The 27,287-nt window shown below is 46.2% G+C and overlaps 2 protein-coding genes across 7 annotated transcripts in view; one reads left to right on the top strand and one right to left on the bottom strand.

Moving 5' to 3' along the window:
* KIF15 (kinesin family member 15) overlaps window positions 1-17,217 on the bottom strand; it is a 118,688-nt gene extending 101,471 nt beyond the window's left edge. For all 6 annotated transcript variants that reach the window (XR_678921.5, XR_008546959.2, XR_010155579.1 and 3 more), the window contains exon 1: window positions 17,009-17,217. Coding sequence is in view for 2 of the 6 variants with exons in the window: in XM_516403.8 (XP_516403.5) it covers window positions 17,009-17,027 (19 nt within the window). In the remaining 4 variants the exon portion in view is untranslated. The remainder of the gene's footprint in view (window positions 1-17,008) is intronic.
* Window positions 17,218-26,603, top strand: KIAA1143. Its single transcript, NM_001242591.4, has 3 exons — window positions 17,218-17,391; window positions 24,543-24,687; window positions 25,358-26,603. Exons 1-3 carry the CDS (start codon window positions 17,284-17,286, stop codon window positions 25,567-25,569), a joined length of 465 nt encoding a protein of 154 aa, NP_001229520.1. The 5' UTR covers window positions 17,218-17,283; the 3' UTR covers window positions 25,570-26,603.
* Window positions 26,604-27,287: the final 684 nt, after the last annotated feature.

Genomic DNA, 27,287 nt, shown 5'->3' with positions numbered 1-27,287 from the left:
CACAACTGAAGACACTAGTTGTTTTACCAAGGCCTTTGACTGGAAGGGTATGCTTCCTTTTAAGGAGTCAAGCTTGACTTGCAGAACTGATAAAAGCTCCCTGGGAAAACTGGCCTCATACCTTGCCTACACAGTCCCTGTACAGGGTTCCTAATCTGCAGTGAGTAAAAAGTGTCACTTTTTAACAGGCCCAGGAACCCTATGCTCTTGGGACCTCAAGAAGAGAGGAGTTTACCCAACTCACAGGTATTTGAGGGTAAAAACCCACAGCTGGGCTCGGCTTTAGAAAGTCCTATCTGAGATTCCTTGTGGAATAGAGTTCCATCAAAGCCAATCTAAAAGTCCTCTGTAAAAATAAGTATTCTTGCTGCACTTCATGCAAAGAATCAAGCCAAGTATAAGACTAAAGTCTATTTTGCAAACAACTCAGTCCTATCATGGTTTGTTTTTAAGAAAACTGAGGACTGGAGAGAGATAAATTATATTTAAAAACTTATCATCATTAAATTCTAGACCCACTAGTTGTTTTCAAGTTTTTTGCCTAGTTCGTTTAAAAACTAACCCTGCTTATGCCTGTGATCCAACCAGAGATCTCCAACTACAGCCCAGAAGGAACAAAGGGGGATGGGTAATGTAAAAATCTGAATCAATATTCTAGTTCTAAGCAATTATCCTGCAAATCCTGCTAGGTGGTGGGAATAAATACAGTGCCTGTCATCCAGAGGTTTCCTTTTTGGGAAAGTAAGACCAAGGGAGCTAACCAAAGCCAAGCTCCATGCACCCAAATCTTAGCAAACATAACTGTAGCCACCAGTTATCTGGGTGTGTCACAGGGCATCCTTTTCTTTCCCTTGGAGGAGGACCCCTTTCACAGCTTCACCTTAGCATTCGGCTTATGATAAGGAGTCCATACAACCCCTGAGACACATTTTTGGTCCCAAACTCAATTCCCAACTTCAGGTCAAAGCCCTAAGAAGAAAAAAAACTGGATCTGAGGGATCCAGAAGCAGACAGTAACAGAAGTTAAAAAGCACAGCACAGGTGAGCATGACTAATTCCTGCCGATTAAGCCAAGCCTCCTGTTTCATGGATAAACATCATGCTAGTATCCACAACATAAATGAGGTCTAGAGAACTTGAAGGCTACTGACAGCAGGGGAGATAGGGCATACGTGGGTAAGCCCTGTTAACATGGGGGAAAGCCGCTTTGACATCCATGGGTGGCACCCTTTGATGATCACCAGGTCTTGGGGATATAAGGACAGAAGAAATGAAAAGGGGCATGTCACTTTCTCCCTCCCTCACCTACCCTGGGTATTCACTAGGAAGAGAAAGGAACCAGGGACACCTGCTCCCCTCTTTCTTGATGGATTGCCATTCATCTTCAGTCTGTGGCCTTTTTGAATACATCCTGAACCCCTGGGACTCCTTTGAAAAAAACACCTTCTTTTTTCCTTTTCCCCTTGTGTCCTCTCTTCACAGATAGGTAATTGTGTCTCCTTACTACAGCACACTCCCCTTGGATCCATCCTCTAAACTGCGAAAAGTTAATTTCCCAAACCTTAAACTTGAGATTAGCTTAGGACTGGGCTTGGGGGAAGGGAACCTCGAAGACTGACAAGCCAGCAAAAGGGTAAAACTTTTTTTTTAACTTTTAACAATCAGGCTTTTGGCCTCCCTCTCCCTGTGCAAACCAGTAAAAGGCCTCGGGATTTTCGAGCATGAATTCTGGCATGACTTCTGTCCTTACCCCATCTTTGTTTTGTTTTGATACATGTTTTCTAATAACTCAGTTTGTCTCTTCTCGCCTTCAGGTCATCAAACTCCAGTCGTGCAACTGGAGCCTCAGATAATGGTCCCTTTTGCCAGGAACCTTTAGATTGGCCTCTTAGGGAAATCTGACTGCCATTTTCCCAACACAGCACCCCCTGTCAGCAGGAAGCAGTTAAGATTGGTCTTTGTCCTTATCTTTATTCTAAGGGCAGTTAGATGTACTTCTTTAGAGTGGGGAATGATAGAGACAGGAGACAGCCAAACGCCTGCCAGGTCACTGAAAAATTCTGTCCCTTAACACATGCGCAGTAAGGAAAATAAATCAATGTGGAGTGGCTCAGACTAAAGGCCCACATGCGCCCTGGGAGAATGGAGTGGAGCCACTGGGAATTTGCACCTTATGCAGGGGGAGAAGCCTGGCCTCTTCAGCTGGTGTATGGTGACCTGGTATTCAATCTGTGAGGTGGGAGCTTATTGGCAGGACACACTTTTTTTCACTGAGAGCTTCCTTTTAATAAATTCCACTCTCCTCATCTTTTGTTGTGTCCGCGTGCCTGATTTTTCCTGGTCATGCAACACGAACCTGGATTTTAGCTGAGCTAAGGAGCAAAAAATCTTGCATCAGTGGTTTTTTCTTTTCTTTTCTTTTCTTGTCTTTTGAGACGGAGTCTTGCTCTGTCACCAGGCTGGAGTGCAGTGCCACGATCTTGGCTCACTGCAACCTCCACCTCCCAGATGCAAGCAATTCCCCTGCCCTCAGCCTCCCAAGTAGCTGGGACTACAGGCGTGCACCACCACGCCTGGCTAATTTTTTGTATTTTAGTAGAGACGGTGTTTCACCATGTTGGCCAGGATGGTCTTGATCTCCTGACCTTGTGATCTGCCCGCGTTGGCCTCCCAAAGTGCTGGGATTACAGTAGTGAGCCACCATGCCTGGCCTGTTTTTAAATACTAGGTACAAATTGATGATTCACAGATTTAAACCTTCTTCCTGGACTGCTGTCCTGAGCTCCACACTCCTTTTTTTTTTTTTTTTTTTTTTTTTTTTTTGAGATGGAGTCTCGCTCTGTTGCCCAGGCTGGAGTGCAGTGGCACAATCTCCGCTCACTGCAAGCTCCACCTCCCGGGCTCATGCCATTCTCCTGCCTCAGCCTCCGGAGTAGCTGGGACTACAGGGGCCTGCCACCACGCCCTGAGAATTTTTTGTATTTTTAGTGGAGACGGGGTTTCACTTTGTTAGCCAGGATGGTCTCAATCTCCTGACCTCATGATCCACCCGCCTTGGCCTCCCAAAGTGCTGGGATTACAGGCGTGAGCCACCACGCCCAGCCGAGCTCCACACTCTTACAACTTATTACCTATTTGATATCTCTAACTGGATATGCAGTGGGCAATGAATCAAATTTAATGTGTCCAAAATTGAGCTCCTGATCACCCCACCTCTAGCCCAAATGTGTTTCTACATCTCCGTTAACTCCATCTTTCCAGTTGCTTAGGCCAAAAACCATATAGTCATCCCTGACCCTGTTCTTTCTCACTCTTCGTATCCAATCTCAGCAAAGCTTTGGCTCTAATTTCAAAATATACCCACAATCCAACAACTTCTTGCCAAATCCACTGCCATAGTGTAGAACCAAGCCAGCAATATCTCTTTATTGTGTTATTACAGTAGTCTTTCTGCTTCTCTTTCTCCCCCACTCTCATCTTTTCTCAACCTAGCGGGCAGAATAATTCTGTTAAAAAAGAGTTCAGAGATTGACTTCTGGCATGACATTATGAGGAATTCCACTGACCCACTCCCCAGTGAAACTGGTGAAATTTAAAAAAAGAAAGTTGGCCGGGCACGGTGGCTCACACCTGTAATCCCAGTACTTTGGGAGGCCGAAGCGGGCGGATCACGAGGTCAGGAGATCAAGACCACCCTGGCTAACACGGTGAAACCCCGTCTCTACCTAAGATACAAAAAATTAGCCAGGCATAGTGGCAGGCGCCTGTAGTCCCAGCTACGCAGGAGGCTGAGGCAGGAGAATGGCGTGAACCCAGGAGGCGGAGCTTGCAGTGAGCCGAGATCACGCCACTGCACTCCAGCCTGGGAGACAGAGTGAGACTCCATCTCAAAAAAAAAAAAAAAAAAAAAAAAAAAAAAAAAAAAGAAAAGAAAAGAAAATTAAAGCCTCTGGAAATGTTCCCAAAGACAAACAGCAAACCAAGAAACATCTGTTCAAGAACATTCATGAAAATTCATCAAGAAAGTTGATCCTGTGTTATTTGAAACAAGATTGCTGTCTCCCTCCCATCTCAGCAAGGCAAACACTCCACTGTAGATTGCAGCAGCCAAGAACACAGGGATCCCTCCAGCTCCTAATTGCAAGGGTTTCCTCCACAGAGTAGCAGGATGTCAGTGTATCATTGTGTCTCCAGCTAGCTACCTGATGCTGAGATAAAGTCCCAGACAAGTGTGGTTGAGAGGTGAGGGCTCTCCCTTCTCCCACACAGCCCTCATCTTGCACCTGCTGAAAGGAGCCGGGCACATTCCTCAGCCCCGGGCTCAAAACAAACAAGCCCAGTACTAACACATCCCATCCTCCCATCCCACCACATATCACCATATATCTCTTAAACTTCCCCCGGGCTCAAAACAAACAAGCCCAGTACAAACACCACCAGGAAAGTCTCCGATAAGGGGACAGATGAGGGGACAGCTGTTCAAAGTTTTACTGAAAGAGCGGGAACCAAAAGAATTCCTTTGTTCCCCTGTAACTTTCAGGCTATAAAAAAGCAAACACTTGCATTGTTCGGGGCCCTCTTGTATGCTGTGGAATGGAGGGACCAGGTTCGAACTTGTCGTAAAGATCCTTGCCGCTTGGCTTTGACTTGGACTCTGGTGGTCTTCTTTGGGGAACTAACGGTCTGGGCATAACATCTGGGGGCCCGTCCGGGATTCCCCAAGCCCACCAGACCCCTGGTCAACGGATCTGCTAGGATCGATCTACTGATAGGTGAGCTGGCTCGTCTCCGTTTGTCTGTCTGTGTCTGTTCTGAATCCGAATCTGTGACTCGCAAGGTCTGAAACTGGAGCTGGCACAGTCCTGGCGGACGTGCTATAGGACGGCCAGCGGAGACCGGTGGGAGACGTCCCCTGGCTCTCATCTGATCTATATTGCGATCTGAGCTGCCCCGGTTTGGCGGGCAGCAGCCGTATCTGAGCTGCCCGGTTGATCGGGCAGCATCTGTCTCTGATCTGAGCTGCCCCGGTTTGGTGGGCAGCAGCCGTATCTGAGCTGCCTGGTTGGGCAGGCAGAAGCTGTCTCTGATCTAAGCTGCCCCGGTTTGGTGGGCAGCAGCTGTCTCTGATCTGAGCTGCCCCGTTTTGGCGGGCAGCAGCCGTATCTGAGCTGCCCGGTTGGGCGGGCAGCAGCTGTCTGTGATCTGAGCTGCCCCGGTTTGGTGGGCAGCAGCTGTCTCTGATCTGAGCTGCCTCGGTTTGGCGGGCAGCAGCCGTATCTGAGCTGCCCGGTTGGGTGGGCAGCATCTGTCTCTGATCTGAGCTGCCCCGTTTTGGCGGGCAGCAGCCGTATCTGAGCTGCCCAGTTGGGCGGGCAGCAGCTGTCTCTGATCTGAGCTGCCCCGGTTTGGTGGGCAGCAGCTGTCTCTGATCTGAGCTGCCCCGATTTGGCGGGCAGCAGCCGTATCTGAGCTGCCCGGTTGGGCGGCCAGCAGCTGTCTCTGATCTGAGCTGCCCCGGTTTGGCGGGCAGCAGCCGTATCTGAGCTGCCCGGTTGGGCGGGCAGCAGCTGTCTGTGATCTGAGCTGCCCCGGTTTGGTGGGCAGCAGCTGTCTCTGATCTGAGCTGCCCCGGTTTGGCGAGCAGCAGCCGTATCTGAGCTGCCCGGTTGGGTGGGCAGCAGCTGTCTCTGATCTGAGCTGCCCCGGTTTGGCGGGCAGCAGCCGTATCTAGCTGCCCAGTTGGGCGGGCAGCAGCTGTCTCTGATCTGAGCTGCCCCAGTTTGGCGGGCAGCATCTGTCTCTGATCTGAGCTGCCCCGGTTTGGCGGGCAGCAGCCGTATCTGAGCTGCCCGGTTGGGCGGGCAGCAGCTGTCTCTGATCTGAGCTGCCCCGGTTTGGCGGGCAGCATCTGTCTCTGATCTGAGCTGCCCTGGTTTGGCCTGATCTGAGCTGCCCCGGTTTGGCGGGCAGCAGCTGCCTCTGACCAGGGCTGCCAAAGCGCGCCTGCGATTAGATATCATTAATAAGCCAGATCAGATTTCCTTTACAGGGATTCTTTTTTTTTTTTTTTTGAGACGGAGTCTCGCTCTGTCGCCCAGGCTGGAGTGCAGTGGCGCGATCTCGGCTCACTGCAAGCTCCGCCTCCCGGGTTCACGCCATTCTCCTGCCTCAGCCTCCCGAGTAGCTGGGACTACAGGCGCCCGCTACCACGCCCGGCTAATTTTTTGTATTTTTAGTAGAGACGGGGTTTCACCGTGTTAGCCAGGATGGTCTCGATCTCCTGACCTCGTGATCCACCCGCCTCGGCCTCCCAAAGTGCTGGGATTACAGGCGTGAGCCACCGCGCCCGGCCCCTTTACAGGGATTCTAACCCACATTCCTTTACAGGAAGAGACTACAAATTATTACAGGATGGGTAATACCCAGAGCACTCCTCTATCTCTCCTTACGAGTAATTTCAAAGAAGTTAGAGCAAGGGGCCATGATTTTGGTATAGAAATCAGGAAAGGAAAGCTAATTACTCTGTGTCGCTCCGAATGGCCTGCCTTTGATGTGGGGTGGCCACCGGAAGGGACCTTCCGACTTGCTGTCATCACTAGGGTAAAGTCCAAGATTTTCCTACCTGGGCGTGCGGGCCACTTAGATCAAATCCCATATATCCTCATATGGCAGGACCTTGTTGAGAACCCGCCTCCTTGGCTGTCCCCTTTCCAATTAGCCTCTGAACCCTGTAAGGCACTGGTTGCTCGACCACTAAAATACAAGCAACCAACTGCCCCCCCCCCATCCTGTTCTACCTGACAGCGGGGACCCACTGTTCACAGAACCCCCTCCGTACCCCTCCGGGCCCCAGGCCCCAGCCCCCCTGGCTGAGCTGCGGGAGGGAGCAGGCGGACGGGAGGCGGCTGACACACACGGGCCGCTGAAAGGGAAAGTAACTTTGAAGGGCCGGCGGGGCGGACGCGAGGGCGCACTTTGCGAACCAGCCCCCCTCAGCCGCCTGACTCCACGGTGGCTTTACCCCTTCGGGAAATAGGACCCCCAGATGACACAGGAATCCCCAGGCTCCAGTACTGGCCATTCTCCACCAGTGATCTGTATAACTGGAAGACTCAGAGTGCTCGGTTTTCAGACAACCCCAAAGATTTACTGGCTTTACTGGATAGTGTCATGTTCACCCACCAGCCCACTTGGGATGATTGTCAGCAGCTCCTCCGAATCTTGTTCACCACGGAAGAGCGAGAGAGAATACAGATAGAAGCTAGAAAGCTGGTCCTGGGGGACGACGGTCAACCGACTGCCAACCCCGACCTCATAAACGCAACCTTTCCTCTGACCAGGCCGGCGTGGGACTACAACATGGCAGAAGGTAGGGGACGGCTACACCTTTATCGCCAGACTCTAATGGCAGGTCTCTGGGCAGCTGCTCGCAAGCCCACTAATTTGGCTAAAGTATATTCTATTCTGCAGGGAAAGACAGAGAGCCCAGCTACCTACTTAGAAAGATTAATGGAAGCTTTTAGACAGTACACCCCCATAGATCCAGAGGCTCCAGGAAGTCAGGCAGCTGTTGTAATGTCTTTCGTAAATCAGGCAGCCCCAGATATTAAGAGAAAACTCCAGAAATTAGAAGACTTGGAGGGAAAGCGGATTCAGGACCTCCTTCAGATAGCCCAGCGGGTTTACAATAACAGAGATACTCCAGAGGAAAAGCAATTTAAGGCCACTGAAAAAATGACCAAGGTCCTGGCAGCAGTGGTACAGAAAGAGCATCTACAGCCAGAGTACACCCAACCTAGGCGGCCCCCCCGGCATAATAATCTGAGCAAAGACCAATGTGCCTACTGTAAGGGGGCTGGCCACTGGGTAAGAGACTGCCCCAAAAAGAAACAACGAGGACAGGGACCCCCTAGGTCTACACCCGTACTAGTCACTCAAGACGAAGACTAGGGAAGACGGGGTTCAGACCCCCTCCCCGAACCTAGGGTAACTTTGCAAGTGGAGGGGTCCCCAGTCCAGTTCTTGGTCGATACGGGAGCACAGCACTCGGTCTTAGTTAAAGCCATTTAATTGGACAGACGAAGCCGAGTTGGCCTTCCAACAGATTAAAACCGCCCTACTCTCCATGCCTGCACTAGGACTACCTGATGTTACCAAGCCCTTCCACTTATACGTGGATGAGAATAAGGGTGTCGCCAAGGCGGTAATAACTCAGAACTTAGGCCCCTGGCGGAGGCCAGTTGCCTACCTGTCAAAGAAGTTAGACCCAGTGGCTGCCGGGTGGCCCCCTTGTCTCCGAATGATTGCGGCCACGGCTCTGATGGTGCAAGATGCTGATAAACTTGTCATGGGGCAAGAATTGCGGGTCGTTACTCCACATGCCATCGAAGGTGTACTCAAACAGCCACCTAATCGATGGATGAGTAACGCCCGGCTCACCCACTACCAAGGACTACTACTAAATCCTCTCAGGATAATTTTCCTGCCCCCAACGACCTTAAACCCTGCCTCGCTGCTGCCCAACCCGGACCTGGACGCCCCACTCCATGACTGCACCGAGATACTAGCTCAGGTGCACGGAGTTCGTGAAGACCTGCAGGACCGCCCACTTCCTGACGCCGACCTCGTCTGGTTCACTGATGGGAGCAGCTTCATGCATCAAGGCCAGAGGTACGCTGGAGCGGCAGTAACTTCAGAGACTGAGGTAATCTGGGCGGAACCCCTGCCCCCGGGGACATCGGCCCAGAAGGCCGAACTGATAGCGCTCACCCAAGCTCTTACCTTAGGGGCGGGGAAAAAGCTGACAGTATACAGACAGCCGATATGCTTTTGCCACGGCGCATATACATGGGGCCATTTACAGGGAGCGAGGGTTACTGACGGCTAAAGGAAAAGAGATAAAAAACAAGCAAGAGATCCTAGCCCTGCTAACAGCCCTATGGAGGCCAGAAAAATTAGCCATTGTACATTGCCCAGGGCATCAGAAACTAACTACTCCAACTGCTCAAGGCAACTTTCTGGCAGACCAAACTGCAAGGAATGTGGCGAAGGCTCCCAGCCAACTCCTTGCACTCCAGCTCCCTGACCCGGGCCCCCGGGACTTGCCATATTTCCCTGAATATTCAGAACAAGATCTCCAGTGGATCGACAAACTTCCCCTGAAACAAATCCAGAATGGGTGGTGGACTGATACTAATGACCAAACCATCCTACCAGAAAAATTAGGACAACAGGTGTTAGAACACATCCACCGAACCACCCACCTGGGGGCCCGGTGGATGATAGACCTGATCAGATGCTCCAAGCTCAAAATCAGACATATAGCTGAGACGGCCAACAGTATCGTGACAAGTTGCAAAGTCTGCCAGCTTAACAACGCATACCCCCAATCTCAAGCTGCAACAGGAACAAGACTCAGGGGAATACTCAGGCCCGGTATCTACTGGGAAGTAGATTTTACTGAAATAAAGCCAGGAAAGTACGGGTACCGGTACTTACTTGTCTTTGTAGATACTTTTTCAGGGTGGACTGAAGCATTCCCAACCAAAAGAGAAACTGCTCAGGTCGTAGCAAAGAAAATTCGGGAAGATATCCTTCCCAGGTATGGCTTCCCCGTCCAGATAGGGTCAGATAATGGGCCCGCTTTCGTCGCTAAGGTAAGTCAGGACTTGGCTTCCATCCTTGGGGCAAATTGGAAACTACATTGCGCTTACAGGCCCCAGAGTTCAGGACAGGTAGAAAGGATGAATCGGACCTTAAAAGAGACCTTAACTAAATTGACTATAGAGACTGGCGCTAATTGGGTAGTCCTTCTCCCCTATGCTCTGTTCCGGGCCCGTAATACCCCTTACAAACTGGGCCTTACCCCTTACGAAATCATGTATGGCAGACCTCCACCCCTGGTTCCTAGCTTAAAAGATGATCTGCTTAAGTCTGAAACAGAAAATGTCTCTGAATTCTTATTTTCCCTACAAACCTTACAGAAAATTCACCAAGAAATCTGGCCCAAGCTGAAAGAGCTATATGAGACCAGTCCCCCACCAACACCCCATCCGTACCAGCCGGGAGACTGGGTCCTGGTTAAGCGACACCGACAAGAGACCCTAGAGCCCAGGTGGAAAGGACCACTCCAAGTACTCCTGACCACACCCACCGCCCTGAAAGTAGAAGGCATTGCGTCGTGGATCCACTACACCCACGTCAAGCCAGTGGACCCAACCTCCGACCTTCTGGGGCCAATCACGGCGGTGGCTGAAGCACCGGACACGTGGACTGTGGACAGAGCTAAGAACAACCCCTTAAAACTCACCCTGCGCCGGCAGCATAGCTCACTGCAAACATGCAGTTAGGTAGTCTAACTTTAACATTAGTCGCCCTAGTGGCCGCTGGGGAAAACATAAAGCCAGCTCCTAATCCCTTTGTCTGGAGATTCTGGCTTTATGAAAACCAAACCCACCCTGGGCAACCTCATAAGCCCGGGAAATTAGTGGCCAGTGCAGATTGCCCCTCCTCAGGGTGCAATAGCCCAATTTTACTAAATTTTACCGATTTCCCAGTAGCCAAACCAGTGGCACCAATAATATGCTTCGAGTATGATCAGACTGAATACAATTGTAAGCACTATTGGTGGCACCAAAGTGCCGGCTGCCCTTATAACTATTGTAACATCCATAAATACCAATGGTGGGGTGGAAAAGAACAGATAGATCCCAGATGGCCCTTCCATCGCAGACGAGATAGAGACCTTTCATATACATGGATAGTTAGAGACCCCTGGAACTCCCACTGGACCACGCCTCAACACGGGGCTGTATACTACTCCTCCGCCTCCACATGGCCTAGCAGTCACCTCTATCTGTGGCGGGGTCTAGTGCAGGTACGGCCCCCGGTCCATGGAAATATCCAGCGACAAGAAAACCGCCTGACACAAGATTTACGTCCTTTTTCCTGGTTAAAATTATTGCAAGAAGGATTAGAACTTGCCAACCTTACAGGACTTCACAGCCTGTCTGGCTGCTTTCTATGTGCCACTCTAGGGCGTCCACCGCTAACCGCTGTCCCCCTGCCATGGGGATCATCCACCTCTGCCCAAGCTAACAACCACCAAAACCTCTCATATGCCCCTATCCCTAACGTGCCACTATACCTAAACCCCAGTCAAGAGAAGTTTCCCTACTGTTTCTCAGGAACTAATTCCAGCCTCTGCAACATCACTGCAACGCCCCCTAACATCACCTTAAGGGCTCCGTCAGGCATATTCTTCTGGTGTAATGGAACATTATCTAAAAACCTATCAAGCCCCTCTGTTACCAACCTACTGTGTCTTCCTGTCACATTAGTTCCCCGGTTAACTCTACTTACTGCCGGCGAGTTCCTAGGGTATACCGGTAACTGGACTAGTGCTGTTATTTACCCAGACCCTAGACCGAGACCTGCACGAGCCATATTTCTCCCCCTCATTGCAGGAATCTCCCTCACCGCATCCTTCATGGCGGCCGGACTGGCTAGGGGAGCCCTAGGTCACACGCTTATAGAAAGTAACAAGCTGTACCAACAATTTGCCGTTGCTATGGAGGAGTCAGCTGAGTCCCTTGCCTCCCTCCAGCGGCAGCTCACGTCCCTAGCACAGGTAACCTTGCAGAACCGGAGGGCCTTAGACCTACTCACTGCTAAAAAAGGGGGAACGTGTATGTTTCTAAAGGAAGACTGTTGTTTCTACATAAATGAATCAGGGCTTGTGGAAGACCGGGTCCAACAGTTACGCAAGTTAAGCACAGAAGTAAGAACACGGCAGTTTGCTTCAGCTGCAGACCAATGGTGGAACTCATCTATGTTTTCTCTGTTAGCCCCCTTCCTTGGACCCCTGCTGAGTCTACTATTTCTGCTTACCGTAGGACCTTGTGTTGTTAACAGAATTTTGCGGTTCGTTAAAGAAAGGTTTAACACTGTACAACTCATGGTCCTCAGAGCCCAATACCAACCTGTAAACGCTGAAACAGTATCAGACTTATAAGACCCAAGATTGGCTCTAAAAAATACCTGAAAAGAAAGGGGGGAATGAAAGGAGCCGGGCACATTCCTCAGCCCCGGGCTCAAAACAAACAAGCCCAGTACAAACACATCCCATCCTCCCATCCCACCACATATCACCATATATCTCTTAAACTTCCCCCGGGCTCCAAACAAACAAGCCCAGTACAAACACCACCAGGAAAGTCTCCGATAAGGGGACAGATGAGGGGACAGCCGTTCAAAGTTTTACTGAAAGAGCGGGAACCAAAAGAATTCCTTTGTTCCCCTGTAACTTTCAGGCTATAAAAAAGCAAACACTCGCATTGTTCGGGGCCCTCTTGTATGCTGTGGAATGGAGGGACCAGGTTCGAACTTGTCGTAAAGATCCTTGCCGCTTGGCTTTGACTCTGGACTCTGGTGGTCTTCTTTGGGGAACTAACGGTCTGGGCATAACACTGCATGCTAAGAACACTGGGGCCCTGATCACCCTTGCCCCAACTCATTAGGCAGTGGTTCTGCACAAGGAAAGTCTAGAAGGTGGGCTGCTACACTCCCCACCTTCCCCACAAAATGCTCAGCAACTACAAAGGGTATCACTCAGAGACAAGACTGCCATTATCCCCATCCCCAACTCAAGTCCCCAGGCTCAGAGATTTTGCCTAAAGGAAGAATCAGCCCATAAACAGATAACTCCTAATCTCTTCCCAAAGGAGCTGAATTCATTTGCAACAGAGCATAGAGAAGTTCAAACCTGTCTAGGTGTGGTGGCTCATGATGTAATCCCAGCACTTTGGGAGGCCGAGGCAGGTAGATCATTTGAGGTCAGGAGTTTGAGACTGGCCTGACCAACATGGTGAAACCCCATTTCTCTCTACTAAAAATACAAAACAAAAATTAGCTGGGCATGGTGGCACATGCCTGTAATCTCAGCTACTTGGGAGGCTGAGGCAGGAGAATCGCTTGAACTCAGGAGGTGGAGGTTGCAGTGAGCTGAGACCACGCCACTGTGGTACAGCCTAGGTGACAGAGCGAGACTCCGTCTGGGGGAGAGGGGGTGGAGAGAAGTTCAAACCTAAGGGCACTCTCAGGAACAGTGTAGGTTTTAGTGAAAGTAATTAGGAAGACATTCAAGATACAAGCTAAATTGCAGGCCTGTTCGCTTGCAGAAGACAATGGGGATATAAGACAATTAGGAGTAGCTACACTGGAGTCACAAGAAATATGAAAGAAAACCTCAGAAACTACTCCTTCAATGGAGCAAGAATTGAAGTAGTTTGTAAGACAATTTATGCCCAGGGCATTGTTAAAAAACAATAGAGCAATCAGCTAACAATTACTGGAGTTTAACAGCTGTGTGCAGTCATAGAAAGAAAGAGATCCCTACCAAAACCACTGTCATCCCAGGATAAAGGTGGGCATATCCAAAGCTGTGCTTTCCTGAGGAGCAATATCAAAGGCTTAACAGTATAGGAGGGAAATAGACTTCACTAAATTGATCCAGCCAGTTGCTAAGCAAATACACAAGCAAACAACAATAAGAAGCCCCAGAAGGTAGGCTGCCAGCTCTCCATTTCTGCAGAGATCTCTGTAACCGATCAGATGGAAAATGATTAGATGGATACTGATCTGCACTTATGTGCAACTTTCTGGTAAATCTAAAAGGAACCCAAAGTAAAATGTTTACTTGATAAAAAAAGAAGAAAAGTTAATAAGCAAATAGGGAGAGAAAGTGAAATTTAAAACTACACAAATGTAGATAGTTCTGGCATTATTTCTAATTGAGATCTAAGGAAACATCATTGAGAAGTGCTAGGATTTGAACGAAGGCATGCTAAATCCAGATCTCCTACTCTTAACCACCTCAATATGCTACCTCTTGATCAAAGGTTAAAGAGAGTATAAAAGTTTATCATGTGGCTGTCATAAAATTTTGACATTTAAAGGAAGTCTAGGCTGGGTGCAGTGGCTCACACCTGTAATCCCAACACTTTGGGAGACCAAGGTGGGTGGATCATTTGAGGTCAGGAGTTTGAGACCAGCCTTGCCAATATGGTGAAACCCTGCCTCTACTAAAAATATAAAAAATAGCCAGGCTTGGTGGTGGTTGCCTGTAGTCCCAGCTACTCAGGAGGCTGAGGCAGGAGAATCACTTGAACAGAGATGGAGGTTGCAGTGAGCCAAGATCGCACCCCTGCACTTCAGCCTGGGTGACAGAGCAAGACTCTGTCTCAAAAAAGAAAAGAAAAAAATGAAGTCTATAGGCATTCACTGTAAAATTCTTTCAACTTTGAGGTCCTCTATGTGTCCATCTAAAATATGCTTAAGTCTATTCTCAGTAGCTTTATTCATAACAGCCCTAACTATAATAAAAACCCAAATGTCAATCAACAGGAGAATAAACAAATCATGGTATACTCACATAATGGAACACTACACAGCAATGAAAAAGAACTGCTGCTACATACAATGATGGACAATGATCACAGACATAATGTTCAGTTGAAGAAACCAGAATAAAAAAAGAATACATACTGTACCATTTATATTAAGTTCAAGAATAGAAGCAAAACTAATCAGTGATGATAATAATCAGAGTAATGGTTGGGGATCAGGTAGTTATTGACTAGGAAGGGTCACAGGGAACTTTCTGGAGTACAGGAACAGTTCTATTTCTTGATCTGGATGGTGGTTACATTAGTGTATTTATATGTAAAAATTTGTTGAATAATATTAAGATTTGTGCCCTTAACTGCATGAAGCTATACCTCAACAAAACAGTAAGTCTTTTAAAGAGTCTTCCTGCTTTAAAACAGACCATTGGACGCTTTACTCTGCAGTCTAGATAAATACTCATCAGTCATTTGCCCAAACATGATTGGGTTCAGAAAGGGAATCCTAGGCCAGGTGCAGTGGCTCACGCCTGTAATCCTAGCACTTTGGGAGGCCAAGGCAGGTGGATTGCTTGAGTTCAGGAGTTCAAGACCAGCCTGGGCAACATGGTGAAACCCTGTCTCTACTAAAATACAAAAAATTAGCAGGGCATGGTGGTGCATGACTGTAGTCCCGGCTACTTGGGAGGCTGAGGCACGAGTACTGCTTAAACCCAGGAGGTGGAGATTGCAGTGAGCCAAGATTGCGTCACTGCACTCTAGCCTGGGTGACAGAGCAACACTGTCTTTAAAAAAAAAAGGGGGAATCGTATATTTCACTTTTTCATTTCTCTGATTTCACAGTCAGCAACTCATGGTGTCAATGATGTCACTAGAGATAGCCTTCATGGGGCCGGGTGTGGTGGCTCATGCCTGTAATCCCAGCACTTTGGGAGGCCAAGGTGGGCAAATCACGAGGTCAGGAGATCGAGACCATCCTGGCCAACACAGTGAAACCCCGGCTCTACTAAAAATAAAAAAATTAGCTGGGCATGGTGGTGCGTGCCTGTAATCCCAGCTACTTGGGAGACTCAGGTAGGAGAATCTCTTGAACCCGGGAGGCGGAGGTTGCAGTGAGCCAATATCGCACCACTGCACTCCAGCCCAGCAACAGAGCAAGACTGTCTCAAAAGAAAAAGAGAGAGAGAGAGAGATAGCCTTCGGGGCACAAAGTAAAAGTTGCAAAGACCACGGCACGGGCTCTCTTCTCCCATGTGTTCCCACTTCATGCTCCAGGCCTCTGGGCTGCTGGGAATGCAAGAAGCACTTTACCTGGGAAGTCATCAACCTCAATTTTGCCAACAAACTTAAAGGAGTGGAAAAGTTCCCCATGGCATCACCACCATCATAAAGGAGAGTGCTCCCACCACTTTAGAAAGGTTCTCAAATTTGGTTTTCAGACAAGAGCCCTCAGTCACATACATATATCTCATTAAATAAGCAGATGTTTTACTGATTTAACAGGCATCAAATTTTTTGCTTGAGTCCAGATTTAGTGACTGATCCATAAAGTGGAAACAAAGAACAAACAGTATGATTGTTTAGAAAGCAGGATGAACATTTCTCTCCAATAAGGTACCATTTTGTGAGCTCATAGTCCTTGAATACTGAAAATGATGAAAGGAAAAGGAATATTTTATATGCAAAAAGGTAGCATAAGGAGGTGTTCCGATAAAGGTGTGATCGACCTAAAAGATTAATGAAACAACAAACCCATCAAAAACAACTACAATTCACAGAAAGCTATAAACATTAACGGCGTTGGAAAGCTCAAATGACAGAAGTTCACAAATTCTTAATCATCTAATCCAGGCCTCTCCTCATTACCATTCAGACCACTCACAAAGATCCCATTAAATCAGCTCATAATCAGGTTTACAAAAATAAGACTCCTTAAGAGATGTGGCAATGTGAGAAGTGGAGCACGTACACATGCACAGCAAATGACTACGTTAGTGAAAACTGTAGGGTTTATCATAAGCAAAATGACAGTGCTCTCCTCCGTGAAAAAGAGAAAGAAATCGGACGGGTCTCCTTTAAGTGAAAATAGAGACTGTGAGAACATAAAGACATTGCTGACATCTGTGTTTTAACATTCCATTTATTTAAGGAAAGAGGAGAAAGAAATTTTTGGAATATAAATAAACCCTTCCCTATAGGAAGGTCAGAAATGTAGAAATACGCAGAAGCTGGTGGGAGCAAAAGCCGATCCTGAGACAAGGATACCTAGAGAGGTAGCCCTGGTCGGGATGTGGGAAGAGGCCTGCGAAAAAACAGCAGAACCAAGGGAAAGAAAGGGAAGAACGTCAGGTCCACTGCTCATCCCGAGCGCCTAGAACTGCGCCAGACTCCTGGCATGCGCACAGGACACGGAAGGAAGGGATGAGCTTTTCGGCTAGCGTATTGTCTTTGAGCGACAGAGCGGGATTCCCAAACGTCCCCGCCGGTCACTCAGCTCCTGCAGTTCATGCCTAGCAAGAACCTTGCGGGCGGTCCGAGGCTGCCATCCTTTCACAGCTGTATTTGGGGGCAAAAATAGGGTAACGAAGCCGGGGGCCCAGACTTACTTTTGCAGCCGGGTGCCATAGCGCCCTCACCCCTCGATCCCGAAAACAATGCAGCCGGTGCCTCCACCTCCCGACTGCACCGCGCGCGACTGAATTCCGCCCGCTCAAGATGGCCGCGAATTTGAATTTGGCGCTTGGATCGGACGTTGACGCCCGCATGGAGGCCGCCATGTTGCCCGGCCTACGCATCGGGGGCGTGGCCCAGTGACGTCACAGCTAAGCGCCTCTGTATCGTCGCGAATCCGTCGCGGAACCTGTCTTTACCCAGAGCTACCATGAGCAAGCGGAACCAGGTATCGTACGTGCGGCCAGCCGAGCCGGCGTTTCTGGCCCGCTTCAAGGAACGGGTCGGCTACAGGGAGGGACCCACCGTAGAGACTAAGGTGAGCCTTCGCCAGTCGTGTTTCTTCGGAAGTGCAGCCAGCCCGCCGCTTTCAACTTTTGCCTCTACTTGGAGGGTGGGTGCTGTCGGGTCCCTCTTTTCACCCGCGCTCGAACCCAATTCCGGTGGAACTCGGACCCCCAGGCTGGTTCTTTTCAAGCGACTACAGCCCCCTACGCCCAGGAAGCTCTGTAGTTTTCAGAGCGCTGCTGTGTTCCTGAAAATGACCTGACGTGTAAACCGCCTGGTCCTTGGTAGATGGTAAAGAAAGATCACTTTATTGTCTCTTCTTTCTCACTTGTTTACCTCAAAAGCTGTGAGTTCGCAGGGTGAGTTAGAGTTACAGCGTCGTCCCGTATTCCAGATAAGGACAAAGGCCACTCGATCAAATGACCCCCGCCCCAACCATGTCCTAGGACTCGAGTCTGGAACGTCTTCGGAGGAATGTCCTGAATCTGTTTCTATGCTTTGTTAATTAAAAATAAATAAAAATAATATAGAGAAGGTCGGGCACAGTGGCTCACGCCTGTAATCCCAGCACTTTGGGAGGCCTAGGTGGGCGGATCACCTGAGGTCAGGAGTTCGAGACCAGCAGAGCCAATAGCCAATATGGTGAAACCCCCCGTCTCTGCTAAAAATACAAAAATTAGCCGGGCATGGTGGCACATGCCTGTAGTCCCAGCTACTCCGGAGGCTGAGACAGAATCGCTCGAACCCGGGAGGTGGACGTTGCAGTGAGCTGAGATGGCGCAGCTGCACTCCACCCTGGGCAACAGAGCGAGACTCCGTCTCAAAAAAAAAAAAAAAAAGCCGGGCCTGGTGGCTCACGCCTGTAATCCCAGCGCTCTGGGAGGCTGAGGCGGCAGATCACGAGGTCAGGAGATCGAGACCATCCTGGCTAAAACGGTGAAACCGCGTCTCTACTAAAAATACAAAAAATTAGCCGGGCGTGGTGGCGGGCGCCTGTAGTCCCAACTACTCGGGAGGCTGAGGCAGGAGAATGGCGTGAACCCAGGAGGAGGAGCTTGCAGTGAGCCGAGATCGCGCCGCTGCACTCCAGACTGGGTGACAGAGCGAGACTCCGTCTCAAAAAAAAAAAAAAAAAAATAAGAGTAGGCAGAAGCCGTAAATATCCTGGGTCTAAATAGAAGAAGAGGAGCTTCGGGAAAGAGCCACACCTGACTATTGTTGTCTAGGGCCGGAGGGATCAGTATTGAACACATGAATGACAAGAAAGCAAAACAGCTACATTGCTGATACAGAGAAAGTTTTAGTGGTCTGGATAGAAGAGCAAACCAGCCACAACATTCCCTTTAACCAAAGCCTAATCTAGAGCAAGGCCCTAACTCTTAAATCCTGTGAAGTCTGAGACATGTGAGAAAGCTGCAGAAGAAAAGTGTGAAGCTAACAGAGGTTGGTTCATGAGGTTTAAGGAAAGAAGCCATCTCCATAACATAAAAGTATGAGATGAAGAAGCAAATTATTCAGATCTAGCTAAGATAGTTGATGAAGGTGGCTATACTAAACAGGTTTTCAATGTAGATGAAACAGCCTTCTATTGGAAGAAGATGCCATCTAGGACTTTTTTTTTTTTTTTTTTTTTTTTTTGAGACAGGGTCTCACTCTGTCGCCCAGGCTAGAGTGCAGTGGTGCAATCACAGCTCACTGCAGCCTTGACCTCCTGGGCTCAAGTGATCCTCCTGCCTCAGCCTCTCAAGCAGCTGGGACTACAGGCATGCACTACCGCACCTGGCTAAGTTTTGTATTTTTTTGTAGAGACAGGATTCCACTGTGTTGCCAAGGCTGGTCTCAAACTCCTGGACTCAAGCAATCCTCTCACTTTAGCCTCTCAAAGCCTCTGAAAAACCACTATGCCTGGGCCATTTAGGACTTTCATAGCTAGAGAGAAGTCAGTGCCTGGCTTCATATTTTCAAAGGACAGGCTAACTCTCTCATTAGGAGCTAATGCAGCTGGTGACTTTTAAGTTGAAGCTAATATTTACCATTCCAAAAATCCTAGGGTCCGTAAGAATTATGCTAAATCTACTCTGCCTGTGCTCTAGAAATGGAAAAACAAAACCTTGATGACAGCACATCTCTTTATAATATGGTTTACTGAATTATTTTTAGCCCACTGTTGAGACCTACTGCTCAGAAAAAAAAAGATTCTTTCAATATATTATTGCTCATGGACAATACACTTGGTCACCCAAGAACTCTGATGGAGATCTACAAGGAGATTAATGTGGGGTTTTCATGCCTGCTAACACAACATCCATTCTGCAGCCCATGGATCAAGGAGTAATTTCTATTTTCAGTCTTATTATTTAAGAAATAACAGCCAGGCGCAGTGGCTCACACTTGTAATCCCAGCACTTTGGGAAGTCAAGGCAGGTGGATTGCTTGAGCCCAGGAGTTCCAGACCAGCCTGGCCAACATGGTGAGACCCCATCTCTACAAAAAATACAAAATTTAGCCCAGTGTGGTGGCATGCACCTGTGGTCCCAGCTACTTGGGAGGCTGAGGTGGGAGGATCCCCTGACCCCAGGTAGGTTGGGGCTGCAGTCAGCCATGATTGCACCACTGCACTCGAGCCTGGGTAACAGAGCCAGACCCTGTCTCAAAAAAAAAAAAAAAAAAAAAAAAAAAGTCAAAACCATTTGTAAGGCTACAGCTGCCATGGATAGTGATTCCTCTGATGCATCTGGATATTGTAAATTGAAAACTTTATGGAAAGGCTTCACCATTCTAAACACGTTAAGAACATCCATGATTCATGGGAAGAGGGCAAAATATCAACATTAACAGGAATTTGGAAGAGGTTGATTCCAACCTTCATGGATGACTTCGAGAGATTCAGGCCTTCAGTGGAGGAAGTAATTGCAGGTGTGGTAGAACAAGCAAAAGAACTAGAATTAGAAGTAGAGCCTGAAAATGTGACTAAGTTGTTGCAGTCTCATAAAAATTGAACAGATGAGTTGCTTCTTATTGATGAGCAAAAAAAGTGGTTTATTGAGATGGAATCTACTTCTGGTGAAGATGCTGTGAACATTGTTGAAATGTCAATAAAGGATTTAGAATAAACTTACTTGGTAAAGCAGCAGCAGGTTTAAGAGGACTGATTCCAATTTTGAAAGGAGTTCAGCTGTGGGTAAAATGCTATGAAACAGCATTGCAGCATCACAAAAGAGAAATCTTTTGTGAAAGGAAGGCTCAATGCAGCAAACTTCATCATTGTCTTATTTTTAAAAATTGCCACAGCCACCCCGCCTTTCAGCAACCACCACCCTCATCAGTCAACATCCATCAGCATCAAGGGCAGACCCTTCACTGGCAAAAAGATTAGGACTCACTGAAGGCTCAGATGATTTTTAACGTTTTTAGCAATAAAGTATTTTTAAATTAAGGTAGGTACATCTTCCAAACTCCTGTTAATGTTGATATTTTGCCTCCTCCCATGAATCGTGTATGTTCTTAATGGGATCTAGATTTTTTTAGACATAATGATATTGCTACTTAATACTAACTGTAGTTAGTGTATAGTGTGAACATAACTTTTATGTGAACTGGGAAACCAGAAAATTTGTGTGACAGTTTATTTTGATACTTGCTTTGTTGTGGTGGTCTGGAACCAAATCTGCGGTATCTTCAAGGTATGCCAGTAGAATGAGTATGTGCTAACCCCATGCACTGTCCCAGGCTCTGAAAGGACGAAGAGATGGATCTCCAAAATGCCATGTTCTTTAACACTTCCTGCCCTATTTTCACAAGTTACCATCTCTCCGAAACCCTTCAAAGCTCTCCAAACAGTTACTCTTTCTGTTTTTCTCTTTACCTTATCCGTATCTTATCTATAACATTCATTTTATATTGCAATTACTTGCTTTCCTGTTTATCTTCACCACTAGATTGAACTCTTTAAGTTAGTATCTTAATCCTTCCGTATTTTCCCAGCACCTAGCACAGTGCCTGGCACTAAGTAGTGGGTAACAGTTGTATTTGTTGGTGACTGTGCTGTTATCAGGTTAGACTTCGTGGAGGGAGGGATATTTAGATAGACTCTCGAGCATGGTTAGGTCAGCAGATAGAGATGAAGAGAATGGCATGGGTAAAGGTGTAGAGATTTGAGAGTCATGGACTGTATGTAGAAGTGTTACAGGGGCTAGTGGAGGTGAGGCCATGTGGACTATTTAGTAAGCAACAGGGAGCCATTTTTTTCTTAGAGGTAACACAGGGAATGACTGATCCCCATGACTAAAAATAGGGATGATGACAAAGAGGGTAAGGTTTGAGAAAAGGGACATAGATTGAGCGATGAGGAGAAGATGAGACCCAGCTTTACCTTGCTTGAGGTCCTGGTGATGACCCTGTATGCACAGTTGACAGCTTGAAGATTACAGCTTGGAATGCTATCTTAAGAGAACTTCGGGAATCCTTTCCAAGTAATATCAGTGATTTTCGCTTATTTATGTACTCAAGGGAATTTCCCTTAGAGAAGTACGCCATGTTTCAGTGTGAGAACCACTTCATTTTTAATCAGTTTGGCAATATACAGTATTCCCCCATTATGTTCCAAGATCCCCAGTGGATAATACTGAATTCTATATATACTATGTTTTTTCCCATACATATATACCTATGATGAAGTTTACTATATAAATTAGGAATATCAGCAGATTAGTAACTAATAATAGAACAATCATAACAATATACTCTAGTAAAAGTTGTGTGAATTTGCTTGTTTGCTTGCTGTCTCTAAATATTTTATTGTACTGTACTCACCCTTCTTTCATACTACAGTTGACCACAGGTAACTGAAATTGTGGAACATGAAATTGAGGATAAGGAGGGGACTACTGCAGTCAGGATTTTAGTCATCTATTAACAAAAAGAAATGAGTTTCATGGGAAATCATTCCGTAATTAAGCTAAATCATCCTATTCACTTTTATTTTTTTTGAGGCGGAGTCTTTCTCTGTTGCTTAGGCTGAAATGCAGTGACTCGATCTCAGCTCACTGCAACCTCCACCTTTTGGGTTCAAGCAATTCTCCTGCCTCAGCCTCCCAAGTAGGTGGGATTACAGGTGCCCACCACCACACCAAGGTAATTTCTGTATTTTTAGTAGAGACGGGGGGTTTCACCATGTTTGCCAGGCTAGTCTTGAACTGCTGACCTCAAGTGATCTGCCTGCCTAGGCCTCCCAGAGTGCTGGGATTACAGGCATGAGCCACTGCGCCTGGCCCTATTCACTTTCTTGAGAGTTAATTCAGAAATGTCTCTGAACAGTCATCAGTGGCTACTGCCACTGTCCTTAGACTATTTCTCTTGTTTTCCAGGCAGTCACATTTAAAAAGAAAAAAAAAGAAGAGAGTCAGAATTAATTATTCTCAATTTAACAAACAAAAGGAATGATTTTATTTCACTTTCCCATATTTTTGGCTAAAAATACTTATTACCTATTTGTGGTCATTTATTGGGGACTTTCAGAGAAAAATTGGCAGAAACTGATGAATAATCAGTGAACTAACATAGATACCATTAAAGAGAATGTACTTGTCCAGTGATAGAGCAGACTTGAGAACTTGAGTTATAGTCAAAATGGCACAAGCAACTTGCCAGGGCTTCATGTAGTTCATCATTTTCCATTCTGTTGGTCATTCATGAGTAGATCAACAAATATTTCTGGAAGTCCCTGCTGTTTTCCAGGCTCTGTGCCTCTCCAGAAGGCACTTGCCCAGTGGAAACCAGCAGAAAAACATTGGTACCACAGTGCAATACATGCTACCTATGAGCTATGCACAGTGTAAGAAACAAGAGAAGGTGAGATTTAGGTAAGCACTTCTAGAGGCTCTAAATCTGGAAGGCAGCTTGAGTAGGAGTTGGTCAGGGGCTGTGGGGCTTAATAAGCCGTAGGAATTTGTTCAGAGACAGGGGAAGCAAAGGAGCTAATATATTTGTAAATCTCCAAGTACTCAAACCTTGCCATGCCAGAGTCTAGATGCCATGAGAGAGTGGTACAGGATAAAGCTGTGGTTATGGGCTGAGGCTAATTCTTGCAGGGCTTTGTCGCCTTGTTTGGGAGACCAGGAAGTCTCTATGAGAAGTGGAGTAATGAGTGATTGTGTTTGAATAACATATGAAAACATATTTTGGTATGCATACCTTTCAACCCAACAGTTCCACCTCTAGTGAACTGTTAACATTAAAAGTTCTTGCATATAAGTTCCCAAAAGTGAGCAAAAATGGGTGCGTGAGGTTTTTTCATAGTAGAAAAAAATCTGGAAACGAGCAAAATTTGTATTTAGAAGATGCTGGTCAAATAAATCTTGAGGTGACCATATATGTAATTAAATGCAAGGCAGTGATTTTTTAAAAATCAGATAATTCTATATCTTAAAGTACTGTACAAAGATATTTTTTGAGTTAAGTTGTGGGAGTGGGGCTCTTACGGTGTCTCACATTTCAAAACTCTGAATCAACTGGCAAAATATTACCATCTGTTACACATATACAGGGAGTACATGGTTTCTGTTATGTTATTCTCTGTACTTTATGTTTGAGAAATTTCATAAATAGGGAAAAAGCAAGTCACAGGAATAAGTACAGTGTTGTTGGTATACAAAAAGTTTTATGTACCTACATAGTTGTATAGACGTGGAAAATAGCTGATAGAATATCCACCAAACTGAAGCTATTAGGAGGGGGAAAAGATGAGCAGAGGTGAGAGAGAGAGTACGTTTTACTTGCTGCTTTCTGTACTTTGATGGTGTTTATTTCTTGTCTAACTCAGAGAAGAGACAGGCAAAAAGTGCTGATGAGGAGCAAACAACTGACATGGCACAGTGCTGCCCTGAGTAGGCTAGGAGTGACAGTAGTACCCAAAGCAGAGGGTCCCTCACACTAGTAACTACAAGCTGGGTCCTGCTGAGATGGAAATGAATCCCACTGGACAGGCACTCCAGGGTGAATGGCAGTTAAACCTGTTCCCTTGTGTGGCAAGCTAAGTCTCTTTGGAGTTACCTTAAAATTCATTGCCCTTATTTACTCAATAAAGATACCCTTCTCATAAATAATTACAGTTTCTCTTAGAGGCAGTGGTTCTGTTTGTCTCAAGATCAGTGATCTACACATTGTATTTGTGTTTTTCCCTAGAGAATTCAGCCTCAGCCCCCAGATGAAGATGGGGATCACAGTGACAAAGAAGATGAACAGCCTCAAGTGGTGGTTTTAAAAAAGGGAGACCTGTCAGTTGAAGAAGTCATGAAAATTAAAGCAGAAATAAAGGCTGCCAAAGCAGGTAGGTCTAAAAGTAATCTGGTTTTTCTAACAATTTAAGGAGCCCAGGGTATGAAATTGTTTATTTTATTTAGTAGTGTGGTGTGTTTCAAGGTGGCAGTTCCAGGTTCAAGCCTTAGCTTTGACACTTACCAGATGTGTAACCTTGAGCAAGTTATTACACCTCTCAGCCTCGATTTCCTCATCAGTAAAATGGAAATAATTGTACCTATTGGGTTGTTACCAGGATTAAGTGTGAATTTAAGTAAAAGCATCCTATTTTTTTTTTTTAATAGATGGTTAGACTTATAAACCAGTCAAAAAAGGTGTATTTCATTACTGCCTGAAGTTTGGTATGATATGTAGTATATTTTTCATTATTTCTGAACATTTACTACATTGCTTTAGGGGAAAATGCTGTAGTTCCAAACAATCACTTTTCAAAATACTTAAAAATACAAACTGATTGTAATTGGGAACTGACAATATTATAGAATACTTTAGCATGTGAGTTTTTATTAAGTAACTGCATGCCTTGAGGGCAATATAGCTAGAAACAATGGAGAAGACCAGACTGAATCAGATTCAGGGATATCCTTAAATACAATATGAGATTTTCTTATTATTTGCTTCTAAGGTAAAGGCAAAATAATGAGGAGAAGAAAGTTCTTAAAAATTCTGTTTTTGCTCAGATGAAGAACCAACTCCAGCTGATGGAAGAATCATATATCGAAAACCAGTCAAGCATCCCTCAGATGAAAAATATTCAGGTTTAACAGCAAGCTCAAAAAAGAAGAAGCCAAATGAAGATGAAGTAAATCAGGACTCGGTCAAAAAGAACTCACAAAAACAAATTAAAAATAGTAGCCTCCTTTCTTTTGACAACGAAGATGAAAATGAGTAAGTGTAAATATTTTGAATTTAGTCTACTTTGAAAGTATATGGAGTGTTCATTAAAATCACATTTTTTCCTATTATAAAGATACTACAAGTTCTTTATAGAAAGTTTAGGAAATAGAGAAAAAAAATTAATAAACTACATCTATTCATCAATACCCCTCTGACTTAAAATGCCAACTCTATAGAAATTAGCTAGTATTAACATTTTGTTATTTCCCTTGTGTGGTTGTATATATATGTAAATTATATTTTTAAGCAAAATACATTTTTTGTGTGTGTAAACAAAATTTTATAAATACAGCTGTATTGCAAATGTTCTTTGTCCTGCTTCTCACTTGACATTGCATTATGAGTGTTCTTCCAGGTCAGTAAATTTCAAAAACCTGACATTAATAGCTACAGATAATTTCATAAACATCTCATTGTATCTTTTTCATTAGCAATAGCTCCACTTTGGGTGGGGGAGATGATAATGTGCCTTGTTAAAAATACCTCCCCAACTCCTGCTAAGGGTGGCCATGAGACTCAGCTCTGGCAAGTTAAGAAATACAGGTGGAATTCTGCTTGATAAAGCTGCTGGGTTTTTTGTTACAAAAGGACAGACTTGGCAAGCATGAGCCTTTGCTCTTATCTTTTCATCCTACTTGGAGTGCAGAGATAAAACCTGAGTACCAGAGCCACTTTTAGGCATAAGGAAGGCAGCCATGTGCTTTGGGTCATGTTAGTAAAAAGACTCAGAGCTTGGCTCCTTGCTGACATGCCTGGAGGAGCTGCTACACCAGCTTGGATTGCTGACCTCTGACTTCTTGGTAGTGAGAAGAATAAACACTGTGCTTAATTAGGCCTCGGTCAGGTTTCTCTTATATGCAGCCAAATGCAGTCCTAAGTAATACAATAAATAACTGGTCAAACTGTTACTGGTGGAGGGTGTCCAGGTTCTTGGCATTTTGGACAAATAATTGAACAAAACGCACAAAGCAATGAATATCCTCTAGAGGTTTGCCATTGGTTACTTGGCGTACACCCTGTGTAAATGAAGTAGTGGCCCGTGACCTGTCTGATTGGTGCAGAAAGTGACCAGTCAGAGGCTGAAGTGAAGTTACAAAGTTATACTCCTGTGTAAATGAGGACTTGGCCTATGACCAGTCTGATTGGTTGCAGGAGGGGACCAATCAGAGGCACTTTCATTTTTCATCTGCAATGCAGAAAAGGCAAGGGGATTGCAAAGGGAGTAGCCTCTGATCCTTTTGTTACTTAGGTATGGAGAGGTGGGGTTTTCCTTTTGATTCAGTTCTAGGAAGTCAATGTGAATCAGCCTTAGGTTCCCTGTCCCCAGACCCTATTCTCCTGCCTCATTTTCCCCCTGAGAGACGTGATCCTCGTAAATCTTTATGGGAGGCTGAGAGACTGAGGGTCTTTCTTCTGTAACTGCTTCATGCTAACTTGGGACACAGTCCCTACCTATTGGAGATCACGTAACTCTCACCCTGCTTTGTCTAGGGGAGACAGGGTAGCTTCTTGATGGCCGATGGTGTCTTCACCTGAAACTGGCTAGAAATCTTGTCACATGATCATCTAACTTGGTGGTCTCTAGGCAAAAGGAAATGGATTTGGTTAAAAGATTTAACAAATATGGTCCAAAAACCAAGGCAAATATAATCATTAATAATGGGCTGGCCAAGGGAGGGAGCCATGAAACCCAACTTAGTGCCCTTTAGGTGC

The sequence above is a fragment of the Pan troglodytes genome, chromosome 2, assembly GCF_028858775.2.
Source record: "Pan troglodytes isolate AG18354 chromosome 2, NHGRI_mPanTro3-v2.0_pri, whole genome shotgun sequence".
In the NCBI taxonomy this organism is placed as follows: domain Eukaryota; kingdom Metazoa; phylum Chordata; class Mammalia; order Primates; family Hominidae; genus Pan; species Pan troglodytes.
Note: the sequence above shows the minus strand (reverse complement) of the source record. Positions and strands in the feature narration are given on the sequence as shown.

Excerpts from the sequence above, each read along its gene's own strand:
- KIAA1143 (NM_001242591.4), top strand. The coding sequence starts at position 17,284 with ATGAGCAAGCGGAACCAGGTATCGTACGTGCGGCCAGCCGAGCCGGCG. Across the intron at positions 17,392-24,542 it reads GACCCACCGTAGAGACTAAG|AGAATTCAGCCTCAGCCCCC; the intron begins GTGAGCCTTCGC and ends GTTTTTCCCTAG. Across the intron at positions 24,688-25,357 it reads AATAAAGGCTGCCAAAGCAG|ATGAAGAACCAACTCCAGCT; the intron begins GTAGGTCTAAAA and ends GTTTTTGCTCAG.